Source organism: Cricetulus griseus, chromosome 7 (assembly GCF_003668045.3).
Source record: "Cricetulus griseus strain 17A/GY chromosome 7, alternate assembly CriGri-PICRH-1.0, whole genome shotgun sequence".
Lineage (NCBI taxonomy): Eukaryota > Metazoa > Chordata > Mammalia > Rodentia > Cricetidae > Cricetulus > Cricetulus griseus.
Genome location: NC_048600.1, coordinates 96,330,351 through 96,358,291, shown reverse-complemented (window position 1 = coordinate 96,358,291; position 27,941 = coordinate 96,330,351). Strand labels below are relative to the sequence as shown.

General features: G+C 48.6%; 1 protein-coding gene across 1 annotated transcript; it reads right to left on the bottom strand.

Annotated features, from left to right (window-relative positions):
- Positions 1–126: 126 nt before the first annotated feature.
- On the bottom strand, positions 127–26,657 carry Unc45b (unc-45 myosin chaperone B). Its single transcript, XM_035448004.1, has 17 exons — positions 26,490–26,657; positions 25,998–26,034; positions 25,282–25,457; positions 23,379–23,468; positions 20,968–21,135; positions 20,265–20,433; positions 17,831–18,001; positions 16,264–16,435; positions 13,704–14,004; positions 10,547–10,687; positions 9,408–9,535; positions 8,529–8,595; positions 6,929–7,042; positions 6,474–6,589; positions 5,539–5,656; positions 2,901–3,056; positions 127–819 (listed from the first exon to the last, which is right to left on the bottom strand). The coding sequence occupies exons 1-17, from the start codon at positions 26,655–26,657 to the stop codon at positions 559–561; spliced, it is 2,553 nt and encodes an 850-aa protein (XP_035303895.1). The 3' UTR covers positions 127–558.
- Between the last annotated feature and the right edge of the window lie 1,284 nt (positions 26,658–27,941).

Genomic DNA, 27,941 nt, shown 5'->3' with positions numbered 1-27,941 from the left:
TAAACTGTGTTCCCACTGAGGTTGGGTGATGGAAAGTGGGTATGGGGCTTGAACAGGGCACTCATAGCTGAGACACATGGTTTCAATGTATGGGAGAGAGGTCATAAAAATCAGCAGAGATCAGCATCCAAATTGAAAGACAGCATTGATCTTTATGGTCACACACCTGTTAGTTCCTACCTTGCCACTCCACAATTTTTCAAAATACAAAACAAACAACCAAAAAACAAAAACCAGCCTATAGCCCTTTATTCTGCTCTTCAGAATAGACACGACAGAATTGTCCTTCCTGTTTCCTGATCACAGATAGATGTTATCCTAGATATTTCTGGGACCTGACAAATTTAGGGAGTCAGGAAGTAAGGCAGCCAGAGGAACACTCAAACTTCCCCAGGACCAATGGGAAGATTCACAACTCGAGAGACAACCAAGTTTTTCCTTTTTGATGAGAATTCTTTGTCACTGCTGTGGTCCTTGGCTGAACTGACACTTTGGGAGGACCCAGCTCAAGACTCCTGAGAGTTCAGGACCAATCTCAGCACCCCTGTGAACCACTTTCTATGACACTGGCTTGATGAAGCCATAATCCATGCACTTGATGAGACATTCCCGGGCTGTCTGAACCACAGTTGCCCTTTTCTCATCTGGCTCCTGTTTTCCCACCACAGTCAAGATCTCCAGCAGCTCACTCTCCACCAGCTTCCTGGCCAGCTCAGCATCTGCTGACAGCAGGTTGTAGGCAATGACCAGGCCCCGGTGTTGCACTGACAACTGGTCATGCAGGCAAAGCCGCTGTAGGATCTCCAGCCACTGGGTTGTCTGCAGAGTGGAAAATGGGTAAGGAAGGGTTTAAGAAATCAGTGGGGAGGCAGAAAGAGGACTTGACAACAAGAGAAACAAAGTATCAGCTATACCCATAACTTGACTATGACCACATATCTGTAAATAGTAATAAACTAAAATGGGCCCACAACTCACAGAGATCTCCCTGCCTCTGCCCCCTGAGGACTGAGATTAAAGGTGTGTACCACCATCACCCAACTCATTGTACACTTTTATTTGGAGAGGTAGCACCCAAAGCTCACTGATCAGCTGCATTAGCTAGCTAGTTTGTTCCTGGAGTGCTGGTATTACAGGCATCCATGATGCCTGCCTGGTTTTTTACATGGTTGTTAAGGATCCTAACCCTGGTCTTAAGGTTCATGCTTGCACAACAAATACTTTATCCACTGAGCTGCTTCCCCTGCCCCTGCCCATTTATTTTTTTAAGCATCTTGAGAAACAGAATGACAGGCCCACTGAACATCTCAACAGAATGAAGATGCAGAATGCCAAGGAAAGAGCATGCTCGTGTGAGGAACACGGATGATGCCCGCTTCTGTCAAGCCAGGTGCCCTTTGAGACAAGAGCTCCAGGTATGTTCTCCAGCCTTGGCTTCAACTGGAATAAACAAAGAATCCAAGGTGAATTCTCTCCTCATTCCTTTTCCATCCACCATCCACACTCGTGAGGGCAGTCGACTGCTGTATATGAGTGCTCAACCACTCTCGTCACCCTTGGAGACAGTGAGGAAGCTGAAAGCACAACACTGTCATTGGACGTGAGAAAGCAGATAGAGCAAACATCTGTATGAGTTTGGATTCAGAGAGAGCAGTCCTCAGGCCCATTTGGCACTTGCCATCCGCATGGCCTCACCTAAGTTATGTGCCTCAAGATTCTTATCTGACACTGTTCTACTAGCACAATTACTAAACCTGTTTCCCAATGGAAAACGAGGGTATCAATAATCCCTTACCTGCTAGATTGATTGAGAATATTAAATGATGTAGTGTGTGTGTGTGTGTGTGTGTGTGTGTGTGTGTGTGTGTGTTATACATATACATATCCCCTTAGGGCAGCATCCCACTCATGAGAAGTGCAAAGAGTCACCAAAGTATCCTGGTTGGCCATGTGTCCACTGAAGTCATTGTGTCTAGTTGCTCCAGAAGCAAATCTAAGGCACTGCTTTCTAAGTGTGGTCCCAGGGCCTGGAGTTCCCTCCCATACCCCAATCTACTGAATCGGAATACCAAGAGAAGCTGTTTTAACTCTCTCCATGGGTGATGCCTAAAAGCAGGATTGTTTTGAAGAGCTTCCCATAGTACTTTTACTCTGGACTGAAGTCCAGAGTCCACACAGGATGAACAGTATCCAGCAAAGACCTCTGGTGGCAGGACAAAAAAAAAGCCTACATGGAACTCAGACACTACACACACACACACACACACACACACACACACACACACACACACACACACATCCCTTCAGTTGACCATGTAAGGAGCCAGCCTCTACCCCAGATGTGCGCATGTTTGAATTGAGCTGACCTTTTCACTCCCATGGGGATGAATGCCCATGAGCTAGGCTCTGTGTGGGGAGATGGAAACAGTTTTACGCTTGAGACTGACAGTATGATTTCCACTACACTTGCTGAGTTGCCCATAGTCTTACCAAACAGCCTGTCATCCTATCCAGGACAGGGAACCTACAGCCTCTACCAAACCACCACCAGCTTCCTGCAGTGTCCCAACCCTTTACACACTTCCACTAAGAACCCATGAGCCCCTCAGCAGTAATGTACATCATGTTATTACCATGCTTCAGGAGGGATTAAGAGCACCCACAAAGGCAATGGGACATACGGTGGCAAGAGGACTTTAGCTAATGGACTTGGGAAGTCCAAACAGTGGTGGTACTGACCAGCAGGCAGTCTCCTCCCTTTATGTGCTGGGAACCAACACTGATTAGGAAAGTTTGCCCTGCAGCCCAGCCTCCCTAGATGAACAGGGACAGTATGGTCTGAGGGTTAGGAGATTCTGTATATTTCATCCAGCTCCCTTCTGTCCCCAGCCTGCTCTTACCACCTGCGTCATCTTGAGGCACAGTTTCTTATGTGCCGCGGTCAGCATGGCCAGGGCCCCGGCAGCTGCATTCTGCAGTTTGTCATCCTCCTCTCCGCAGAGCAACACCACCAGCTTTAGACGGTCATTCCCATCAGCCAGGAACCTCTCCTGAACCTGTTGCAGGCAGGTGTGTGACTCAGTGAAAGATGCCCCCACCCCTGCACCTCCCAAGGATGGAAAGAGGCAGCTGAAGTTCCCTGACCCAGCATCTCTGGGAGATGTGATTTGAGCTGTTCCTGCATAAAGCTCTTCCACGATTGCCTGAGTGAAGGGGCTACAAATCCCCACAGCCCAAAGGCTAAAGGGGAAAAAAAAGGCATTTCCCACCTCCCCTAGATTGTCTGCCCCTTCTCTTTGCATCTCTACTCTAGGAGAAGCTGCAACTTCTCTTTGGGAAATACACACTGCTTCCCTCACAGCCCTGGGCCTTTGTGGTCTGCTGTGTCATGCATTTGCTGTCCCTCAAAGCATGGGGACTTGTATAGAGTCAAGGGCAATTAGGGAGTTTGATTGGTATTGGGGGTGTCTGTCCTGCCTCCAACAGGTGAAACTGAAGCATCCCAAACACCTGAAAGCAGAAGAGCCACTAACAGCTGCCCAGCACTCTGACCTGTCCCAGAGAGAGATTAAGGCTCCCATAGCATCTTACTGCCCTACTTTACATGACAGTAAAATCTAGTTGGTCAAATTTAAGGACATTCTATGGGAGCAAATATCCAAAATGTAGATCTCTGGAAGAAGATAAAGGTTGCAGATATTCAGGTTAGAGTCTCCTGCATCTCCCTGGATCTGGAGCAGTGGCCATCAGAAGGGAGGTGTGAAAGAAGAGGCCAGCATGACCCTCTCTTGTGGGGCCTAGATGGAAGCCACTGGAAGCCGCTGTCGCACCAACGCCTGCAACCCTCTCCTCTGCTGCACTTAATGTGGCCATGGCCTAGTTCTCACTGATGGAATGGAAGCAGAGTTGAGCTGTGTTACTAGCAGGCCACCTTGGTTAAGTGGCACAGTTCTCCTTCTATTGTCACTCCTACTTACTACCAAATAGAGATCACTCCAAGGTGGCAGGAGGGAGGCTCTACTTGATGGTCCAAAAGATTTGGATTCCTAGTCACTGTGTAGACAAGCCACCAACTCAATGGCATGACAATGTAACCAGAAATGAACTTCTGGTTCTGTTGTTGCAGCAGCAGGTGCTCCCTCCCCCAGGGAAGGTTGCCTCCTCTTCCACACTGTCCTCTGTATACCCCACCACTGTCTCTGACTCCTTGGACACACCCCTTTCCTCCCATATAACTTCCAGGTCCAAGCTCAACCTTAGGCCAGCCCCCTCGTGACTCAATCCCTGCTAACTGACTCTAGCAAGCTTTCATAAATTGGGTTTCCCTCCATGTGGCAGTTAGAGTAAAAATGGCCTCATAGGCTCATATGTTTGATTGCTTGGCTTCAGCTGGTGGAACTGTTTGGGAAGGATCAGAAGCTGTGGCTTTCTGAAAGAGGTGTGTCATGAGGGGGGGCAGGGGACTTTAAGATTTCAAAGGATTCCCTGTGATTCCTACTGCTCTCTCTTTGCATCATGGTTATGGATCAAGATATGAATTCCCAATTGTTCTGTTGGTCTGCCATCATGGACTCTAACCCTCCAAAACTGTATGTCAAATCAAACATTTTCTTTTATAAGTTGCCTTGGTCCTGGTGTTTTACCATAGCAATAGGAAAGTAATTAAGACATTCTGGTGACAGGAGAGGGCCTAAGACTTGAATTAGGTATGGAAGTGAAAAATCTCAGGCCTCACATGTCCTTGCATGAGGGCTCACATTCCAGAAGTGTCTCAGATCTAGACCTGTCTTATCTCTGATGTACCCGGCAAGCACAGTGATGCTTAGTCACCACGAGAAGAAGATATTCATTAGAGGTTCATAATTTGTTCTGTTTCTTGACCATGAAGCCCATGGTATGCCCCTAATTCATTTTATTTTATTTTTCTTCCTTTCTTTTTTTGTTTTTTTTTTTGTTTGTTTGTTTGTTTTTGGGGACAGGGTTTCTCTGTGTAACAGCTCTGGCTGTCCTGAAACTCACAGAGATCTGCCTGTCTCTGCCTCCTGAGTGCTGGAATCAAAGGTGTGCGCCACCACCACCCAGCTCATTTTCTTTTTATATCTTATGATTATTCTATGGTAAGTAAGTTATACTGTGTTGCAGGTATATGTCCTTCGGGTCTTTAGTGACTACAAGTAATCTAGCCTCTTTTAACATCCAAGAGCCCTGATCTCCCAGCCTGCCTTGCTATGACATTAATTAGGTTTAATTAACTTAGAAAAGTGGCACTTCTGCCTCACTAAGATGAAGACTCAGCTTCATTACACTATGAATATGTTTCCTTAGGACTCCTACAGGGAAACAGGGCCCTAATCTAGGTGTGATCTGGGGACTCCTGGGTTCTCTGATCAAATGCTGCTTTAATATCATTTCATGGCCCCAGCCTCATCCCAAAGCCAACATTCATATCTTGGTCACCTCGTCCCCTGGAGCCCCAGCCTCAACCCAAGCCTGATGCTTACACCTTGGTGACCCTGTCCCCTGGAGCCCCAGTCTTACCTCCTTGTTGATCACCATGTTACACATGCATTCAGTGGCTGCCTGCCGTAGCTGGTCATGGTTTTCAAACATGTAGTTCTCAATGTCTGGCAAGGCCTTCTCCTTGAAAATCTTCTGCCTAGAGTGGAAGGGAAGGGTGAGGAACAGAGGGCCTTGAGTACCCCTTCCCCCCAGATGTGAGCACATGAGGTTGGTCATGCAGGGTTCTTCCTCTATCTTCATGGGGTCCCTCCCACATCTCAGCCTGTATCGTATAAGGGGCACTGAGCCCACCCCCAGGTGAGGCACCAATGGATATAAATTAAATGACATGACATTGTCTCCCAGTCAAAGCGACAGGCTCTGGGATGAATGTGTCACCCCACTGGAGACATTTATTATTAATAATTTATATTATTGCAAAAGGAAATTCTCTTCCTGTTCCTGCTGTATGTGAAGTCAAAGGCTACACCGTGACCATGAGAGAGGAGAAAAGCCCATCTGAAAGTTAAGATAACAAAGGGGAGGGGAGAGGAAGGGACTGGATGACCAGCAACCAGACACCTTCGTAATCCCTGCATCAAACCACACCTGGCTCGTTTATCCCAAACTTAATTTTTATGAGTTGGTACACTTCCTTAATTCAAGAGCCAGTTAGGCTAAGTTGTCTGCCACTTAAAACTACAACACAATACAGTCCACCATCCCTCTGCTTCCAAGAAGAGTTACCTATTGATCCTTCCATCTGCCTGGCTGTTCCTGTCTACCTTAGGAGACAGTGCCTTTGGGACATGGGATTTCTACGATCCCTGTGTGTTTTTATAGGGTGCCAGCTCAAACCCCCTGCTATACCCGTTTCATCTTTGACGCTGTCATCCAGAGGAGTCAGTACATGATGGGTATGAATTTCAACCCCACACTCTGTGGGCACTTCTGTGTACCTCTGCCCCACTTACCTAAGTTTGTCACTGCGCCCAGACAGGTTGGTGAGACCTAGGAGAGCCTCATAGTTCTGAAGCCCATCCCTCTGTGTATCCAGGAGACTCACGAGGGGCCGCACCACTTCATACACCTGTGGGGATGACACAGGGAGGGTGAGATACCGACATATCCCAGTCTCTTGCATCTGAAGCCCTGCATCTCCCAAACCCTCTCTTTCCCATACTCTGTCTGCTTTAACCTGCACGGTGGACCTGAGAGGCTAAACTGTTCCCTTTCACTGTTCAAATGAGAAAGCTGAGTTCAAGAGGACAATCGTATCATATCACTAGAGGTAGAGGCAGGCCTAGTGTCCAGGTGTCTCTGACTCATTAACCTCCTGTGACAGCATCATGACCCTTAGCAGAGGAGATGCAGGGGCAGGGCCCTAAAAGCAGTGGGGCACTCTCTCCCTTGATTCTCAGATACCCACCCTTTCCCCAGGGAAGGCGATGTCTGGATTAGAGACAGCCGCAATCTTGGCTAGTCCGTGGGCTGCCTTCACCTTGCCAACATCTGTGCCCTCCAAAGCCAGGGGGATCAGGGCCTGCAAGAGAGAGCACATGCAGTCACTAGCTAGCCACAGATATCCAGAGGCCTCTCTCTCCCTCCCTCCTCTGGCTCCAGATGCCCTCTGTCCAAGTCTGTCTCAGCAGAGATTCAGGATCAGCTCTGAAACCCTGTTTCTATCTAGACAAAGTTCCCAGGCCTCATGTGTGTGATGGGAAAGTGACTGGACCCTGAGAGCTCTGAGCTAATCCTCAGATTAATTGTTGAGCTCACAGCTGAGGGGGCTGCTGGGAGGAAAGCCCTACTTGGACCGGTGTGACTGCAAAGGGCAGTGTCTTGTGTCCCTCCTTCCCTCTCCCCTTTTCTCCGTCCCTCCCCTTTCCCACTCGTTCCTCCCACTCACTCCTGACTCATAAATTGAGCAACTTTGCTTGGCTTCACACTCTGCCACCATGGACCCAGGGCCAGATGATGACTTTTACTAAGTGTGGTGGCACGGGCCTAAAGTCACAGCATTCAGGGGGATGAGGCAGGAAGATTGCAACAGTTTCAAGTCCAGCCTGGATTACATACATGGCAAGAATTTGGCTAGCCAGGGTTACACGGCAAGACTCTTGTCTAGAATTGTAATAATAATAATAATGAAAATAAAAAATAACTATTTTTTTTTACATTTTTCCCAAGCCAAATCTAATCCTAATAGCCACTGTTTATTGAGCAGCTACCGTGAATTGAATGTATCTAACCTGTTCCCCATCACTATCTGGAAAGTGAGACTATGACTACTCTACATTTTGCTGAGTTCAGAGAGAGTAAAGTGCCCAGGTTTGCACAGCTAAAAAGAAGAGCAGTGGGCAGTGGTGGTGCACACCTTTAATCCCAGCACTTAGAAGGCAGAAGCAATGGGATTTCCGTGAGTTAGATGCCAGCCTGGTCTGCAGAGCAAGTTCCAGGACAGCTAGGGCTGCTACACAGAAAAACTCTTGTCTTGAAAAAAAAAGAAAGAAGAGTAAAGCTCTACTTCAAGGCTTCTGTGGGGAAGCCCATGATCTGCCTTCACACCTGCCAGAATAGCAGGGAGAGTGGATGGGATTCCAAAGCAAATACCATGACAATAAATCAAGAAGAAACTAGTTTGGGCCCATGAATTAGACAGTGACGATAACTAAGTGAGTCTATTTCAGGAAGTTGGGGAGGTTTGAAGTACATGATTTTCAAATGAGACAAGGGGGGTTCACATATATGCATGTGCGTGTGGCATGTGCAGGCACACACACACAAAAGGGACACACATCTGTGTGTGTGTCTGTGTGTCTGTGTGCCTGTGTGTCTGTGTGTCTGTGTGTCTGTGTGTCTGTGTGTGTCTCTGTCTGTCTGTCTGTCTGTCTGTCTCTCTCTCTCTCTCTCTCTCTCTCTCTCTGTGTGTGTGTGTGTGTGTGTGTGTGTGTGTGTGTGTGTGTGTGTGTGCCCCTTCCCAGTAGATCACTTTCTAGGATAGCAAGGACCTCATCTTGCCTGATTACCTTTCCACCACCTTGAGCTACAATGGTGCCCCGGTCCTTTGGGTTGTCACAGAGTGCCAGGAACACCCTGCAGAGCCAATGATAAGGGAAAATGAATAGTCACTATTCCTGTACAGCATTCCCAGGAATCACACACAGCCGGTCAGAACCAGAAACCCCCAGCACAACAGTGGAAGCCCAGAGGGGCAGACCGTGTGACCTTAACTGGAATGAGCCACCTTTAAAGACACTCACTACCATGCACATCAGTGGTGGGGGAGGAAATAAGACCAAGTAAGGCTTCCAAGGGCCGTCCCATTCCTATTTCTGGAGACAGCCAACAGCCCCGTGCCACCCCAATCCGGGAGAAACTCTCCCTGTCTATTCCCGTCGTCAGGCCCTGGCCCCGTGTAATATCACCACCACCCAGACACACTGCAGGAGAAACCAAACTCTACTCTATCCCTCCATCCTTGCTGCCTTTCACATGCTGTGCCCTCTTTCCTGGAGCCCTTCCCTTCCCTGCAGTTGGCTGGCTCCTTTTATTCCTTCAGGACTCTGTTGAACTATCACCTCTTCCAGGAGGCCTTCCTAGATGTCTACCCACGTACCTTCTAACTGGGTGAACTCCAACCAGACCTCTGTGCTTCCCTGTCACGGCATTTACCTACTGTGCTGTCACTGAGACCTGCCTGCCTCCTCTCTAGGTAACCCTTTCGTCTCTAAGGAAAAGGTCACTAAAAGGGGTGGCGATCACCTCCTGATGCATGTTCTCAACTGTGGTGACCTGCCTTATCACTTCTTTTCTCCTTGTTCTCCAAGACCTCACTTAGTCTCTGCCATTCTAGTCCTCCATCTAGCCTCCCACCTTCCAGTCTCCCCAGCCCACCCTCGTGGTACCTGGCCAGCAGCTCCTTGGTCTGGTCTGTGAGGATAGCACTGTCCGCCTTCACCATGCAGGCCAGTGCAGATATGACCCCTGCCTTCAGGAGCCGCTTCACCCGCATGTCTACGAAGTCCTTCTTGTCCTAGAAGGGACGAAAGGATGGGTGTGGGGAAGGGGCCGGTTGTCAGCCAGCCCCAGGTTGAGTCATTGTGACAGATCATTGTGGGGGGGGGTAAGACAGGAGGAGAGCATGGTGCACAATCTCTGGAAATGTGCTTAAACCTCACACCCAGCCATGGGGCATATATGCGTGCTGCATCCCTGCCTGGATGAAACACAACCCAGTGGTAAGAGCGGTGGAGGACTGCAGCTCAGCGGGAGAGCATCTGCCTAGCACCCATGAGGCACTGAACCCATGCATCACAAAGAAATGGGTCAGTTGAGAGAATGAGATGGCATCAGGAGTGTGCTCCTAATGTCTGCCATGAAGGCAACGCTCACATTCTGATTGTAACTATAGAGGAGAGAAAGGAAAACTTTCTGTGGGCAACACAGGAACTGCCAGCAGTGGTTCTGTGGAAATGGCATCACTTCGGGTCTAGGTTCTTCTTTACTGTCCACCATCCCATTTTGCAACACAGGTATGACTGTTATCATTTCTAAAGTCCAAATGCTCTCACCAGCTGGTAGGATTTTTCCATATTCATTTGTATGCAAGTGGCATACAAATATATCCTTGTGAAGAGGTAATCACCATGCATACCCTTGTGTTAGGGGTTTTTACATTTGCGTATTAAAAACCTGTGTTTCTCCTCAGCATGCACATCCCCCTAAGTCCAGATATCCCAGAAAATCACATTTTTATGACTTGGAATCAGCAACCAATGTTGCAAAATGTTCATCTGGCTCTGTTTAATCAGATTACAAAATCGTCAGCTACCTCATTCCCCACACCACACCACACACACACACACACACACACACACACACACACACACACACACACACGCAATCAGAAAATTAAGACAGGAATCATGAGTGCCACCTAGTGGGCAAAATCTACTACTGTCATTGTCAAACCGCGCAACTCATTCCACACCATGTTCCTGGAGGTCTGACAACACAGCTCCTCCCTCAGCTGCCATGTACCCACCTTGGGGTGCTCCTCTGGCACATGTTGCTTAGAGAACTTGGCCAGCTGCACCAGCTCAGGGACGACCTCCTTGACATCGTAGCTGTTGGTGCAGTTTACCAGAGTGTTGGCCACTGAGTACAGAATGGTCTTGTCACTCGTCTGGAGTCCCCCAGGTTAGGAAAAAAAAAAAAAAAAACACAAAGGAGTCATTTTAGTGGTAGATGAGTGGAATCCTCTGGGGTGATCCTAGCGGACCCACACACACACACACACACACACTTCCAGAAGAATCCTGGGTTTCCTCATGATCTCACTGCCAAAGGGTCACAGGCAGACATGTCCTGACACCTGAACAGGACAGAGTCATGAGTCCACCTCAACCAGGCAAGATGAGGGCCATCCAGTGAAACAGTAAATATAGCTTCACTTCACGGAGGTGGGGGGGGGAATAGAGCCAGGATGAGCCCACAGCCAGCTGAGCCCTGAGGACCAAGGCCAGGCACCCTTTCCTGAGGTTGGAGATCAGGACCACTCTTGCCTTGGCCAGCTCGAACATGGCCTGCAGAGCAGGGATGTCCTGGACAAAGTCGTCCTTCACATCAGCATCCAGTGTGAGGTAGGCCAGGCCCTCCACTGCCCAGCGTCGTGTCCGAGTGTCTATGGCAGTGTTGCACAGCCACCTAGATGTGGAGGAGTGGAGAAACCGCTGGAGAAGGAGCCAGGGCTCTGGACAAGAGTGATCCGGGTTTGGAATAGCAGGTGGCCAGTGAAGGGGGCTTTTCTCACCCAGCATCACTGAAGAATACCCCAGAAACCATCCCCCATCCAGACCCATGAGGAAGCAGAGGATCAGCCTCTTACTTTCGACACTGCTTGGCCAGCTTCTCCGTTGACCCTTCAGCGAACTGTCTGAGACCATAGTCTGAGCCCCCAGCTGAGCCAAGTTTACAGAGGCCCTGTGGGGAAGAGGAATGGAAGGGTCAGAGACACTGAGGCCTGAGTCAGGCGCTGTAGTTCTGTGATCAACACTATCCCCTTTTCTCTGCCTGGATATACCTCTGTGCCCCTCCACCTCTTCTGAGATGCCCTACCCAATGCCCTATGTTAGGGAGGATGCTCACCATTTTCAGCTCATATATGTTTTGAAAACTCTGCACACATACTAAATACCTGCAGTCACTGTGAGAAACCTTGAGATGACAGGAGATGGCAAAGAAGTCATATCATGTGGGCAGCAAATTCAGACATACGAAGTCTAACACAGGGGAAAAAAGCAGACCCTTCTGAGGAAAAGAACAATGTCTTCTGGAGCAGAAAGGCCATCATGCCCATGACAAAAAAAGGTTTCTAAACAATTGACATGAGGGCATGTCATGGTGGCATACACCTTTAATCTAGCACACAGGGGTCAGAGCATATGGATCTTTGTGAGTTAGAGGCCAGCTTCGTCTGCATATTGAATTCCAGGCCAGCCAAGGCTACACAGTGAGACCCTGTGTCAAACAAACAAACAAAAAATTGACGACATGAGGGGCTACTTCAGTGAAGCATGCAAGCATGAGGACCCGGGTTCAGATCCCCAGAGTGCATGTAAAGCTGGACACAGCACAGAGCACAGGTCTATATGCTAAGTACTAAGTGCTCCTTTAGGGAGGTGGGAGGCAGAATGGGAGAATCTCAAGAAGCATATGGGCAGTTAGCCTGACTGCAATGGCAAACAACTACAGACCCTGTTTCAAACAAGGGGGAAAAAGCAAGGATAACACCCAGAGTAGCCACTGATCTCCACACATGTGCCATGGCAGCATCTACACACACACACACAAAGACAGAGAGAGAGAGAGAGAGAGAGAGAGAGAGAGAGAGAGAGAATAGAGACAGAGAGAGAGACAGACAGAGAGAGAGAGATTTAAAAATTATATGACCCAGGAGTAGTGGTATAGGCCTATAATCCCAGCTCATAGGGAGCAGGAAAATCATGAGTCGAAGGCCAGACTGGCCTATAACAGTATATTTGAGGCCAGCCTGGGATCCATAGCAAGACTAGATAAATAAATAAATAAGACTAAAAAGTCTGGAGCTAGAGCCTGTAACTCCAGTACTTGAGAGGCTGAGGTAGGAGGACTGCAAGTTTAAGGTTGACTTGGGACACATTACCACAATAAGCTAGGGGGAAAAAAAAAGGCTAGAGAGTTGGCTCAGTGGTTAAGAGCACTTGACTCCTCTTCCAGAGGTCCTGAGTCCAATTCCCAGCAACCTTATGATGGCTCACAACCATCCATAGTGGGATCAGATTCCTTCTTCTGGTGTGCATGAAGGCAAAGCACTAATATACATGAATAGATAAATCTTTAAAAAAAAAAAAAAAAAACGTGAGTTAAGATCCAGGCAAATGAATCAAATCTTCCCAGTAATTTTTTATGAAGAAAAAAAAGGAGGTGAAAACAATTCAGTAAGGTGAAAACAGTAAAAACAGAAAGCCTGATTCTGCTGAATGCAGCTGGTTAAGGAAATGAATTTGTTGGCGTCTGCTCTGAAAATACTTCCTGGACCACATCCATGTCTGTCTCTTCACGGTGCAGAGGGTAATTTCCTAGTGCTAAACTCAGGGTCATCCTCCTGACTCTCTCTTCCCACAACCCTGCCTTTCACTCTGCCTGCAGGAGCACATGGATGAGCCAGAGGGGTCCCTAGTATGTGACCCCTTGTCCTGGCTGGTTTTCTGTCAGCTTCACATAGGCTAGAGTCATCAGAGAGGAAGGAGCCTCAATTGAGAAACTCCTCCACAAAATCCAATTGTAAGGCATTTTCTTAATTAGTGATCAATGGGGGAGGGCCCAGCCCATTGTGGGTGGTGCTGATGGCCCTGGGTTCTATAAGAAAGCAGGCTGAGCAAGCCAGGGGAAGCAAGACAGTGAGCAGCACCCCTCTATGGCCTTTGCATCAGCTCCTGCCTCCAGCCTCCTGGCCCGTTTGAGTTCCTGTCCTGATTTCCTTCAATGATGAACAGTGACATGGAAGTGTAAGGTGAATAAACCCTTTCATCCCCAACTTGCTTTTTGTTCATGATGTTTCGTCATAACAATAGTAATCCTAGCTAAGACACCCCCTCAAGGATGGGGGCCATGTCTCATTCATCCTGGTGTTCCTGGCACTCAGCACCCAGTCCACTCACCACCAGTGTTCGGATCTTGATCTTCTCGTTCTTTGTGGTCTTGTAGATCTGCTTGAGAAGTGACACGCCATTGGTGATGATGAAGGTAGCCCGGCTGAGCTTAGTGGAGGCGTGGATGAGCGCCTCCACTGCCACCAGCTGGTCTGCCTCACGCTCCGAGCCACACAGTGCCACCATCATCTCCATCACACCTTTCATGCCCAGCAGCTGATTGCCCAGGTCAAAGGGCCCCTGCAAGATCCCGGACACTGTCTGGATGGCATTCACATTCTTGTCCATGTCCTGGGGATCGAACTTGCCCCTAAAACAGAGAACAAGGGAGGTCAAGAGAATCAGCTCAAAGGGGTAGAAAGATTAGAACATGTGCCTCCTCCCCTGAGCTTGTGACATTGAGCAATTCACTGAACCTTTCTGAGCCTCAGCTTTTTGATCCATAAATAGAGTATAGTACTGTGATTTATTACTGACATCACGGCTGGTCACAGGGTATTCCCCCCGCCCCCCGGAAGCACACTCTAACATTGGAGATTGACCTGCAAAAAGCTGAATTATTGAGCAGAGGAGGAAGCAGTGCTGAGGGAGGCACTGGTCTGCAATGCAGTCACCCCAAAGTTCCTCCCTTGAAGAGTTTGGAGCTGGGCCACTCTAAAAACAGTCATTTCAAATTGTGGCGAGTGACAAGTCATTAGCTGCTGGTTACGTGGGGAAAGGTGAGACAGTCCCCTCCCTCAGCTGAGGCAATGACCAACCAGAGACCACAGCTCAGTGCTATCAACCAACAGGTCCAGCCTTCTCAACCTGGAAGGACAGTACACAGCCGCAACCACAGACAGACCCAGTGTGACACCTGTCAAGCTGCCCCTGGCAAGTGAGGATGCAGAATTCAATTTGGGATCTCATGAGATGAAACGGTGCAGGAAGCACCCAAAAGTAGGAGTGGAATAATCAGATATTAGGAAGGTGGCTAGCAAAGATCATAGTCAATTTGTGTTTTCACTGCAAAGCCAAACAAGGACATAAATGAGAACCAGGGTGCACACAGAGCCCAAGAGTTAAAAACACAGCATCATCAGATGCCATCCTACACACACAGGTGTGAGCAGAGTGGCTTCTTGACACCCACCTTGTCCTGGTAGTTCCAGCTAATCCACAAGCTGCCTTCCACTTAGCTCAGAGACATGGACCAATCAGGACGGAACACACTACAGGGGTGAATTCCCCATGAACCTGGAGGACCTTCATGGGGAACTTTGGACTGCAACTCGTCCTATACTCACCAGCCCTTTCCTTTGTTTAGGGCACCACTTGGAGCTTTATCTCCCATTTAGCTGGACATTGCATCTCAATAAAAAAGTTTTGCCTGTAGCGCTCTAGATCCAGACTTCTTTTTTAAGGATTATGGAACCAAGATTCAAGCTCCAAGGATGAGGGAGGAGCACTCATGGGGTGAGCAGGACACGCTGAAGCTCCAGCAGGTAGGCAAGTACCACACGGAGCTTTCAGAGCTAACTAAGGTCAGGGTGAGCTGGAGTACAGGACTGGAAGGGAGCTGGCATGCCTGAGAGCTCGGGATAGCTCTTCATTTGGCAGTTGAGAAAATAAATACATAGGTGAAAACAATGTATAAATTTGCCAGGCATGGTGGCTCATACCTTTCATTCCAGCACTCAGGAGAAGAGGCACTTGAACTCTTTGAATTAGAAACCAGCCTGATCGCGGGCAGTGGTGGCACATGCCTTTCATCCTAGCACTCGGGAGGCAGAGGCAGGTGGATCTCTGTGAGTTTGAGTTTGAGGCCAGCCTGGTCTACAAGAGCTAGTTCCAGGACAGCCTCCAAAGCCACAGAGAAACCCTGTCTCAAACCCCACCCCACCCCACCCCCAAAAAAAGAAAAGAAACCAGCCTGATCTACATAGAGAGTTCTAACCTAGTTGGAGCTACCTAGTTAAGACCTTTTCTAATGAACAAAAACAGATGTATGAGTTTGTCCTATAAGATTTAAACTCTCTTCCCTGGCCCCTCACAAAAACAGCATGCCATCCTAGGAGGAGAGAAAGAACACAGAGTAAAGGTGATGTCTTTGCCCACCTAAGACCCCTCCGGGGGAAGCTTCCTAAGCCACACCCTAGGTTTTGAGATATGGATAGTGACCCAGAAATCTGGACCATGTACAGATTGGAGAGTCACTGGAATTAACTGTCAAGCAGCTGCATCAAAGCAGTGGTGGACAGGGGGCAGGGGGAAGGTAAGGAGAGAGGCTCTTCAGCAGCTCATGGAGAGGTCCACATGGGGGAACGGCAGTTCTTCACCAACAGCTACCACCAGTGCACCACCACGTTAGTGCAGCCTCCTAGAGATACCTTCCAAGCCCAGTCAAGCCATGAAGCCATCGGATGGCTGTGCCCTGATAGGAGACCTTAAACTAGAATTACCCAGCTACACAGGTCCCAAATACCCAACCTACTGAGGGGTAATAAATTACTATTATTTCTGTAAGTTACTGAAGGTGGGGGTGACCGGCTACACAGCCACGGGTGGCAAATGCCTCAGGGCAACTCACGTAATGTACTCCTCGCAGATTTTGCGGAAGTGGTCGCGCTCTGGGTCACAGCGCAGGTCATCATAGAGCTTGTTGATGAGGATGGAGGCCAGCATTCGGGTGTTGTCAGTCAGAGGCAGGCAAGAAGGCAGATCTGGAACCTGCCCCACCACCTTCAGGATCTTCCTTAGACCTAAGGGGTGACAGCAGCAAGAGTGAGATTCCTGAGGGTCTCTGTCCCCCTCAGAAATGTCTCATTGCTGTCTCCCCACCAGCTATGGCTTCAGACGGTACACGGCCTCTCCAGAGTTCAGGGCACTGGAGAGGGGACAAGCGGCCATACATGACTCTGCACAGTGGAGCAATCCCCCTGTTGCATGGCAGTTATTTCCACCATACTTAAACTCAACACTAGTTGATCTCAGGGAGGCTGCACCACCACGTTAGTGCAGCCTCCTAGAGATACCTTCCAAGCCCAGTCAAGCCATGAAGCCATCGGATGGCTGTGCCCTGATAGGAGACCTTAAACTAGAATTACCCAGCTACACGGGTCCCAAATACCCAACCTACTGAGGGGTAATAAATTACTATTATTTCTGTAAGTTACTGAAGGTGGGGGTGACCGGCTACACAGCCACGGCTACACTAGACCAGCACTGCCATTTCTGGATTGTGTATGTATGACTCCATATTATCTTTTCCCTAGGCCTCAGTTTCTTCATTTATGAAGGTGAAAAAGCAAAACCAGTTTTATAGACTTGAGGACTGAATCAGATAATATACAGAAGTGGCCTACCACCCATCCAGGGGCATAATCGCTCCTCAAATGTCTATCTTTTTTTTTAGTAGCTATTAGCATTATCTCTTCTTCCTTATTGAAGAACCTCCTCCAGACTAAATTCAAGATTCACATATTTGTTGAATAAGTAGATTAATAAGCAAGCCCCTTATCTCTCCTACCTTCAACACAGTGTGGGAAATGGGCCTGTAAACCGGGCAGGAAGGCTCTATGGGTACTAAATGCTAATGATGGAAATAAGGCAACTGGCTTCAACAGCTATAAATTCAGTGACTGGGGGTGCTTCCCTAGCCTATGAAAGGCCCTGATTTGACCCCCACGTCCCCAGAAGGCGAGTGGCAGACTGTTCTGAGCATTCCCTTAGTGCCAAGGGGCTTGTGCGTGTTCCCTGAGCTGAGCCTAACAACTACCCTACTTCTTAGCAATCAGTTCCATCTTTCAGATAAGGATACTGCTCGTGTTCTTGTAGCCAGCCAAGTGACACACAGAAAGGACACCTTCCCTGTGATGTCCGGTGTCAAGCCCACTTAACCCTGTCCTTTAGGTGGCTCTACACAATGTTTTGGGGGCACTAAACCCCTTCCCAGGTATGTTCCTGCCCTTAATTCAGAGCCTTGACCTACCTGCTTCAACAGCCCCTGGAAGACAGACTAACACCTGCCACCACCTTCACTTGGGACTAAAGACACTCTCCATACAACATCCTCCCTCTTCTCTCTAAACAGAGACAAGTATCCTGAGCCTACCCTAACTGTGTGACTGAACGTCAAGCGCCATTGCCCATCTCACCGTTATCCACGACATAGATGGTGCGTGAGTTGTCGTGAATGGACAGATCTTTCCTGGGGACGTTCTTATTGAGTAGGTTCAGTGCCTGGTCTCTGCCCTGCCCAGATACCTTCTTACTGACCAGCATGTCCAGCAGGTGGCTGGTGATCTGCTTCAGGTCCTTCTTGGTGTCTGAAGAACAAAAGAAAATAGCAAGTAGAGACAGTAGAAAATTTCACATAGAAAGGATCAAGACTGGCAGAAACTTCTAGAAGGATTCTGGAAGGGCTGAACCCATTGTTTTCTGAGTGTTACAGCTTCAATATGAAACATCCTCTGGACAGGCTTCTATGTGGAATGCTTGTCAGTTGATGGTGCTATTTGGAGGGGTCTGGAATGGGGCAAGGAGGCAGTCCAATTGAGGGAAAGAAGTCTCTTGGGGCAGATTCTTGACAGCTGTTTCTTGTCCGGGGTGGTGTTTCCCATCTCTCTCCATCATTCCTTCTTTTTCTCCTCCTCCTTCCCCTCTTCTTTTTCTCTTCCCTTCCCCCTCCTCTTTCTGTCCCTCTCTCCACCATGAGGAGGCCTCCTCCTCCTCCTAAGACTGCTGCCACAGCATGATGCCTGATGCCTTTCCAAGTGCATGACACTAAGCAACCACCCCATAAACCCTCTGAGTGGGTGAGCAAAAGATCTTCCTTAAGTCATCATCAGTACAGTGCGCATGTACTGTACAAAGCAGTATTGTTCATCTCACACTCCTCCCCCACAAAAGCAAAGAAATCCCCAAGCAACACTTCCAAGGGTCACTCTGGCCCTGAAACACTGCCTCCTCCAACATACCCTTTGTCTTCAAATAGCTCCTGTTCTTGGAAAGCCCCTTACTGTCAGGAAATGATTGGCAGAGATCCAAGGACACTTCATATGGTTTTAATTAACTTTTTTTTGTTTTGTTTTGTTTTGTTTTTCAGGACAGGGTTTCTCAATGTAGCCCTGGCTGTCCTGGAGCTTTTTCTGTAGACCAAGCTGGGCTTGAATTGAGAGATTCACCTGCCTCTGCCTCATGAGTGCTGGGATTAAAGGTGTGTGTCACCACCACCCAGCTAATAAACTTATTCTTTTTTTAAATACCTTCCATGGGAAAAAAATATTTTCCATGGGGCTGGAGTTAAGAGCACTGGCTACTCTTTTTTGTTTTGTTTTGTTTTTGTTTTTGTTTGAGAGAGGGTTTCCCTGTGTAATAGCTGTAGCTGTCCTGGAACTCAGGGTTCAGTAAGAGAGGGCTTGGTTATTCTACACGAGACCCCAGGTTCAATTCCTGGCACTGCACCACCCCTGCAACAGTGTCCCAACAGGAGCGACAGCCTGGACTTGCTGGACTTTGTGTACACTTGCCTTGTCCCTTTTCCCTGGTCAAAGCTAAAGACACCTACTGGCTGCTGTGATGGGAAACACCAGGCCATGAAAGAGTGAAGAGTCCACATCACCTATTGTCTCTCTTTCCCTCACTATTTTTACCACATACTCGGCCACCCTCAACACCCCTGGCATGGAGAAGCAAATTTCTACTCTTTGGCTCCTGAATGAAGCCTTCCTTTCTCCTCAGCACTCTGAGGAATAGAGCGTCAAGCTTCCAGACCTGAGTTTGTGAATAAGAGTAGGAACTACTATTCCTCTCAGAAAGGAACCAGAAAGGTCTTGTGGCACACACCTTTAATCCCAGCACTGGAGAGACAGAGGCAGGAGGTGGATCTATTCAAGGCCAGCCTGATCTATGTAGTGAGTTCCAGGACACACAGAGAAACCTAGTTTTGAGAAACCCTGTTTTGAAAAACAAACAAACAAAAATTATTGAAATAGCTTTTAAGAACCTTAAATGGGCTGGGCTTGGAGGGCCACACAGAGAAACCCTGTTTTGAAAAACAAAAATTATTGAAATTAGTTTTAAGAACCCAGGTCCTCTAGAAGAGCAGTCAGTGCTCTTAACTGCTTAGCCGTCTCTCCAGCCCCCCAGAATTCCAATTTTTATTTATGTAAATATACTGATGTGGATAAGAAAAGACAGGAGGGATCCAGTGGATTATTTGAATGAGTCAGGGTTTTGTTTGGGAGAATATTTTTCCTCCTCATAGATTCCTGTATCTTTCCAAGTCTCCCCAGTGAGCTTCCATTACACTATGATGAAATATGCATAGCATAAAATTTACCATTTTAACGTGTAAAATTGAGTGTCACTGAACATAGTCACACATTGCCACCACCCACCACAGTATCTTCCAGATAGATAAACTGACAACTCCACACTCAGTAACTTATGCCACTTTCACCCTTATAACCACACCACACATACTAAAATCACACCAGGCCACCTCTGCACACAGGAGATGACAATGTGAGGTGGTGATTGGCTCTGTCTTGGAGTCCACATGAACCAGAACAGAAGAATATCTCCTACCTAGAACCAAGGCCTCCTCTTTCCCTCGATGTTCTCGCTTGTCCTCCCCAGACAGGGAATCAATGATGGCCTGGAGCAGGTTGCAGACAGCCAGGGACATCTCTTCATTCTCCGTGGCCATGAGGCTGCAGATTCTGTCTGTGCGGACTGTGTGCAGGATCGCTGTAGCCTAGATCCCAGCAAGAACAGAGTCAGTACCTGCCTCCTGCCTCCTGCCTCCTGCCTCCTGCCTCCTGCCTCCTGCCTCCTGCCTCCTGCCTCCTGCCTCCTGCCTCCTCCTGCCTGCCTCCTGCCTCCTGCCTCCTGCTTGGCATCCATGTTAGGAGACGGGTGGTGACTGTCCTATCCACTTCATGCTTTAAGAAAGTGGGGCTCACAGACTGGGAAACCTCCTTCAGGGGACTCTGAGCTATGTCCTGGGGGCATTGAGTCTGTGTGTATAGTACAATGCTTTTGAATGCAGCTCTTCCTGTAATCCACTTTCAACAATACCTTTGCTTAGTCAAGCCCACTTCCAGCTTGCAGGGAAAGGGCCCGGAGCACTCTTGCACTATGATTCATAAGACCCAGGCTAGAAGGCAGGGAACTCTTTAGGCTTTATCTCAAGTTCTATTTATTCCAGCCACAGCCCTGACTGTGCCACTCTCTGCCTTGTTGGACCCACTGCCATTCACAATTCCTGTCCCAATCCCCAGGCCCTCACCCTAGCTTGGTGTCCACTACACATGCCAGACAAGGTCCTCACTGCAGCTAGCACCAGCTCAGGCCTCTTAGTGTCCATCAGCTGCAGCAGCAGGCCCACCCCATTGCTCTGGAAGATCCTCTCGGCCCCTGCTTCTTCACGGCCCAGGACAATGAGGTTATTGGCAGCCTGAGGGAGAAGCAATGAAGGTTGTCAGGAAGCTGGATAGAGGCCTTGACCATGAACCTAGTGCAGGGGCCAGAACACTGACTGCATCTTCAGAACATTGGTATATTCTGTCCTCTTACAGTCCTACTCCTGGAAACAGCCTAGAGAAAATAATAATAATAATAATAATAATAATAATAATAATAATAATGCAATTTGCATAAGGACTAACTTGATGAAATATGCCACAAAAAAACAAAAAAGAAAGAAAGAAAGAAACAAAGAAAGATCCCACAACCAGCGAATGAGGTCACAGATACAACAAAGCCACATGAAACAACGCTGACAGGTGGAATTGGGGTCATAGACTCACTCGGTGTGCGGTGGTGTTAAAAAACAAATGTATGGCTGCAATGGAAGGAGAAGGGCTAGGAAAAGAGGGAAATATGAATGTTTTTTACATGTTCAAATCATTTTCTTTTAACATGGTTGTCATATGTTTTGTTTTCCTGTTATCTGCTCAAGGGAATCTTAAGCTGTGGGTTCTCGGGAAGGTGGAAGATAGTGCAATAAACAGGACTCAAAAGCCGGGGGTGAGAGTTCAGGTTCTGCTACTGGCTAGCTCCAGTCAGCGCCTCACTGAGCCCCAGTGAGTCTCTTCTCACTCTGATGTCTTCCCATTCGATATATGTGAACCTTCAAAGGCCCCGATGCAAGGGAGCAGAACAGCAAGAAAATCCACAGCTGAGAAAAGAGCAGGAGAGCGAGGTGGACAGAGAGACAGGGAGCCTATGGGTAGGCAGAGAGAGAGACTGGGAGCTGGTGGGTAAGCAGACAGAGAGACAGGGAGCTGGTGGGTAGGCAAACAGAGAGACTGGGAGCTGGTGGGTAGACAGACAGAGAGACAGGGAGCTGGAGGGTAAGCAGACAGAGAGACAGGGAGCCTATGGGTAGGCAGACAGAGAGACTGGGAACCAGTGAGTAGGCAGACAGAGAGACTAGGAGCTGGTGGGTAGGCAGACAGAGAGATGAGGAGCTGGTGGGTAGGTGACCCAAATGTCAGGTAAAGGTGACCTGAACACTGCTATCACCTTAGGGCTTAGCACTTCTCCAGACAAAGCTGCTTATCCCTGACAACTCCTTAGGCCCTCAGAGAAGTTGTATAGTACGTTTTTGTATCATACAAATTCACTGACCACAAAACTAATCCGACACCCTTCCTCACAGGTGTCATTTGCAGAGTGCGTACATAAATAAGGGCAAAACATTCAAATGTTCACTCAAGGACCCTAAAGGAACATGAGAAAGATTTGGTTAAGAGAGAGCTGTTGCTGTTGGTGGCGCACACCTTTAATCCCAGCACTTGGGAGGCATAGGCAGCCAGATCTCTGTGAGTTCGAGGCCAGCCTTGTCTCCAGAGCGAGTGCCAGGATAGGCTCCAAAGCTACACAGAGAAATGCTGTCCTTTTGTTTGTTTGTTTTGTTTTGTTTTGTTTTTTGAGACAGGACTCTGTGTAGCCCCAGCTGTCCTGGAACTCACCATGTAGACCAGACTGGCCTTGAACTCACAGAGATCCACCTGCTTCTGCCTCCTGAGTGCTGGGATTTAAGGCGTACGTCACTACCACCCAGCTAAGAAACCTTGTCTTTAAAAAAAAAAAAAAAAAAAAAAAAAGGTGACAGTTACCAGTAACTACTTTAATATTTTTAATATCTCAGTGTGACCTCTTCGCAGTGTTTCTAAATGACACAAAACATTATTTAAATGTGTCAGTGTTTCTTTGAACCAAAACTATATTGAGGCCAGTCAGATATTCCCTGTAGATGCAAAATTTAAGAAGGCAACAAAAAGCCCAATATCCAGATAAGCAATGTTTTTTTTAATCAAAATCAAAGGCCAAAATCAAAGGAGGGGGTAGGTGTGGGGTGTCGGGGTAGGGGAGAGAGGGAGAAGGGATTGACATGTGAAATTATAATTTTGTAAAAATTAAATTAAAAAACAGAAAAAATGTTTTTAATAAAAATCAAAGGTCAACAATTTCACATTGAACAAAATATCTGATATTAAACAAAGATGTCATCCTACAGTTTGACTCGTCTCAATGGCTTCACCCAAATCTTGGTCCTTCCTACGGTTAGTGCCATTTTCTAATGGAATTTCTTCATATTCGTAGACACAGCTTAACTTCCCAGGCCCAGGAAGCCCTTATCGGGAGCTGCGGGTAGAGCGCGCCCTCTGCTGACAAGCATGAGGCATTACTCACCTTCTCCCGCTTATCAGCCTCGCTGTTTTCGTTGAGAAGGATTTCAAACATCGTCTGTACCCTGGAATCTGTGGAAAACTGCGCACGGAGCTGAGGAGAGAGGGAGAAGCCCTGAGGGAGACAGGAAGCTGGCCCGCATCATTTCTGTCTACTCTTCATGTATTCAACTCAGAAAATATTAGATCTACTCTGGACCCCGGCACATCCATTCATTTAGTCACTGAGCACAAATGGTAACTAGGGCCAGTGAAATGTCTCAGATCTGGGAAAGGCGTTTGTTTGCACAGCAAGCGGGAGACCTGAGATGATCCTCAAGACCCTCATAAAGGTGGGGGAAACCGGGCAGTGGTGGTGCACGCCTTAAATTCTAGCACTTGGGAGACAGAGGCAAGTGGATCTCTGTGAGTTCGAGGCCAGCCTGGTCTACAGAGCAAGTGCCAGGGCAGGCTCCAAAGCTACACAGAGAAACCCTGCCTCGAAAAACCAAAACATATAAATAAATAAAATAAGGGTGGGTGGAGAGAGCCAACCTCTATCTTCTCTGACATCCACAACCCCTCATCATCATCATCATGCTAATGCTAATTTTAGTGTTAACTGAACAACCACTTTATGCCAGACACTGTTCTGGAAGTCAGGGATAGAAAGATGAACAAGCAGCTGGAATGGTGGTAGACTCCTTTAATTGCAGCACTCGGGAGGCAGAGGCAGGCAGATATCTATGAGATCGATGCCAGCCCTACATAGTGAGTCCCAGGACAGTCAGAGCTACATAGAGAGACCCAGTGTCAAAAGAAGAAGGAGGAAAAGGAAGGAAGGAAGGAAAGAAAGAAAGAAAAAAGAAAGGAAGGAAGGAAGGAAGAAAGATGAACAAAATCAATTCTGTGACCCACAAAGCTCTCAGTCCAATTAGTTACAATCATTATCAAGTATAATCACCACAACATCTTTGGAAGACATCAGCCCAGTTTTATAATCTATCTCATAGACAATCAACCACCAGATGTTTAAATGGAGACTAAAGTAGAAATTTGTCTCCAGGCTTTCAAGCATCCTGCCAAGCAAGTGGGAACTGTTCTGCCTTGGGGTCTAGACCCTCACAGTCCCACCCTATGCCACTCTGGATCTTTCATAATGTGGCCTAAATGATCATCCGGCCAGCTCCTTCTGTGCCTCTTAGAGCTGAGAGCCACTGCTCCTCACTCCTGCCGGCTTGGGCAGGCTCCTCCTTCACCCACACTTTGTCTCATCTCCCCCTCTTTAACATTTTCTCAGCACTGAGTCTGCACTCTGGACAGTGTGCCGTGGTCCAGTCACAGGCTGCTCCAGACGCACAGGAGTTACTGAGTGTCTGGAGCACGTGGCTGAATGAATTATTGCCCCCCTGCTCTTCCAGGAGGACGCCGAAAGGTCTGAGGGTTCAATCAGAAAGAAGTCAGTAACTGAGCCAGGGGAGGATACAGGGCTCCTCTTCTCTTGCTCAAGCTTTCCATGCCTTGTCCACATTCCCAGCAAAGATCTCATGTTCCCATGGACTCTGACCCTCTATCCCTCATTAGTCTCCCTGTTTCCCAAGGATTCCAGAACCTCATTGTCCCCCTACAGTCACGATGTAGACTCACTAGGTAACCATACTTCCCTTTTAAAGTTTCCATCTGAAATTTAAAAGAACTGTAGCCATGAGTAGATTGTGCTCTCACCCAGCACCACAGCTCTCTCCATCTCTCACGGGTAGGTGTGCTTGCCCCGATACTCCATGGACACTGCCCATGCTCCATGCTGTCCCCAGCTAGCAGTTGAAGGGGCATGGCTGACTCTGTCATCACATTTCAATCTCCCTAGCCCATCTCCCCCTATGAATAGGACGGAAGCAGCCAAAGTTCTCTGGAAGGGCCCAGTTTACCTGCTCCTGGATGCTGGTATTGAGCCTCCGCAGTGTCTCCTGGAAGTTCTGGTTCCTTGGCTCCAGGGTAGCACAGCGTTGAACATCCTTGAATGCCTGGTCCAGTTTTCCCAGATGCTCCAGTGCCTGGCATCGCCGATACAAGGCTTTGATGTCAGTAGAGTTGATGTCAATGGCTACAGATGAGAGACAGGCAGATCCTCAGGGGGCTGGGCTACAGACTGATGTCCCTATTCCACTGCTCAGGAGGAATGTCTTCCTTAGAGATACCTATTTGAACTATCTGGCTCACACAACTCCCAGCACACACCCCAACTTCTATCTGATTCCCAAGGCTTCCTCTGCCACAGGATTCCTGTCAGGGGCCCATCTGACTGGTGCCTGTATATCTCCTGAAGTAGGGTGCCCCCCCCATCCTTTCTGAGGTAGCCAGGCAACTCCACCAAAAAACCTTTCCCTCTTCCTACCCAAACTCCTCCCTGTTCTTTTGTTCTTTTATCCTAAGTCTGGCCCTGGAGCCCACCGGTGAAACTAAACCCTCTCTCCCACCTGGTAGCTATCTTCCCTGGGTTAAATATTACCAGATGTTTCATTCCCTTCTCCATCTGGTCCTTGACCTTCAGAGCCCACAGACTGTTATAGCACCTCCAAACAATGGCAGCCAGACCCACACTCCTGCGCAGCCATGCTGGGTGAGAGGAAAGTATGGAACTCACCTCTGGAAGCATCCGAAGCTGCCTGGGCATAGCTCTCCTGAGGAACAGGAATGAGAGACTCCATTAGTGGGGGCCCAGGGCAGAGACAATCAGTGTCCCCTAAGTGAGGGAAGAAGTTAGCCTGGGAGCTACAGGTTATCAGAGGCCCAGGACACACTCGGTACCTGGCACAGAAAAGCACATGATTTGGCATCAGGCAACCCTAGGTTTGAATGCCGGCTCCTCTGACACCTGGGAGAGTGTGGCCAAGTTAGTCATGCTCTCTGAACCTTGGGTTTCTTGACTGCAATATGGGAATGGTAACAAGGACTGTCACAGGGCTGCTCTTAAAAGGAGTGGCCTGACAGTAGCCTGGGAAGTCAGAGGCACAGTTTCCAACTTAGGGGGTCAAGATGGCATAGGTAGGATGATGGCTCCTTTCTATCAGGCCATGACGACCTCGCCTCCAGCCTTAACTGCCCTCAGTACACCCATGCTGTCCTGTCCCCAGACCATTTTCAAGCCACAGGCTGCCCGATTCCGGTAGAGTGTGGCCAGCAGGGCCTTGTCCTTGGTCAGCTTCAGGGCCTGGCTGTAGCTCTTGGTGGCCGCCTTGTAGTCTTGACGCTGAAAATGCTGGTTCCCTTCCTCCTTCAGCTGCACCGCTTCTGCCTCTGCCATCTGTGGGAATACCGACAGCCCTATGTTGTCAGCCTCTTGCTGGATACCCCGGGGCAGGGCTCTTGGCCTGAGAGCCAGAGGCCCAGGTTTCTCTCTCCACAGTGTAGGTTGGAGATTCTGCCTGGAAGGGATCCACTCCAGCACCCCCAAATCCACTGACCCCCCCCAAAGAACATTGGTATTTGCTTGGAGCTTGACCCCCATTGAGAGGGTTATCACAGTCTATCTCTTTCAACCAGGTAGGTGTCTGTCACCCACCTTCTCTGAGGCCTTCTCCTTGTCCAGTCTCCCAGCCAACTCACCGTTTCCCAGGGGTGTCTCCTCCGAGGTACTACTCCTGAGCTCTGCTGTCCACCTCAGCCAGTGTCTGTCTGCTGCTCCCAGCCCCCACCCTGCAGACTTTATCACCCCAGCCAGTGACTCCAGACTATATTTGGCCACAGGGGCAGGTGCTCCTGGAGGCTGTCATTGATACAGGGCCCTCCCCCTGCCTGGACTGGACATCCATGACCACATGGAAGGGTTGACTACCCTCTGGCCCTTAAGGACCCTGCTCAGGGGCAGTCCTGCAAGACTGGACTCACACTTCAAAGTGTGGGAGAAAGATCCAGAAGAGACAGGAATTGGGAGACCTGCCCTGACTAGGCAAATTTATAATGCCCCTTCCCCACCTCCATCTCAGATAAACGGCACCTCCCCCACCCCCCTCCGCCGCCCCAATACACAAACTACTGCTATTTTAGGAGCAGAGTGACAGCTGAAGGGCTGATAGACTTGGACACACAGCAGCTGCCCAGGTCCCTCTAGAGACTTCCAGAAAACCCTCTGTGGAGGGAGGAGGAGAGCAGAGTGGAGGAAGATCCCTTCTCTTCATACTTGTTCACAGCGCCTGCATTTGCTCAAAAGAGCCTACTTTTGGAAACTTGCTGACTGGGTGTGTGAGTGGACTGCTGTTTGAGGTCGATTGTCTCCTCTGTGTCTGCGTTGATGAGAATACTCAATCCCCCATCTGGCTGTGACTCCACTGGATGTGGGATCTCTTCCTCTCTATCAGATGGCATTCTCCTGGGGCAAGGATTGGGTCAAACCTGGAATTCCCTGAGCTCAAGGACTGTCACCCATCTTCCTATCCAGCTCTCTCCCAGGACAAGAGGAGGCTCCCTCTTCAAAAGTAGCAACATCATAGCAGAGGGCAATCTCTGGAAGCCAGCATTGCTTGCTTCTCCAAAGCCAACTTTAAAAGGATATCTTCACAGTAGAACTCTCCTGTCCTTTGATGTTGAC

Excerpts from the sequence above, each read along its gene's own strand:
- Unc45b (XM_035448004.1), bottom strand. The coding sequence starts at position 26,657 with ATGGCAGAGGCAGAAGCGGTGCAGCTGAAGGAGGAAGGGAACCAGCAT. Across the intron at positions 10,688-13,703 it reads TCAAGATCCGAACACTGGTG|ACGAGTGACAAGACCATTCT; the intron begins GTGAGTGGACTG and ends GGGGGACTCCAG. Across the intron at positions 7,043-8,528 it reads TAGCTCAAGGTGGTGGAAAG|GCCCTGATCCCCCTGGCTTT; the intron begins GTAATCAGGCAA and ends TCTCTCTTGCAG.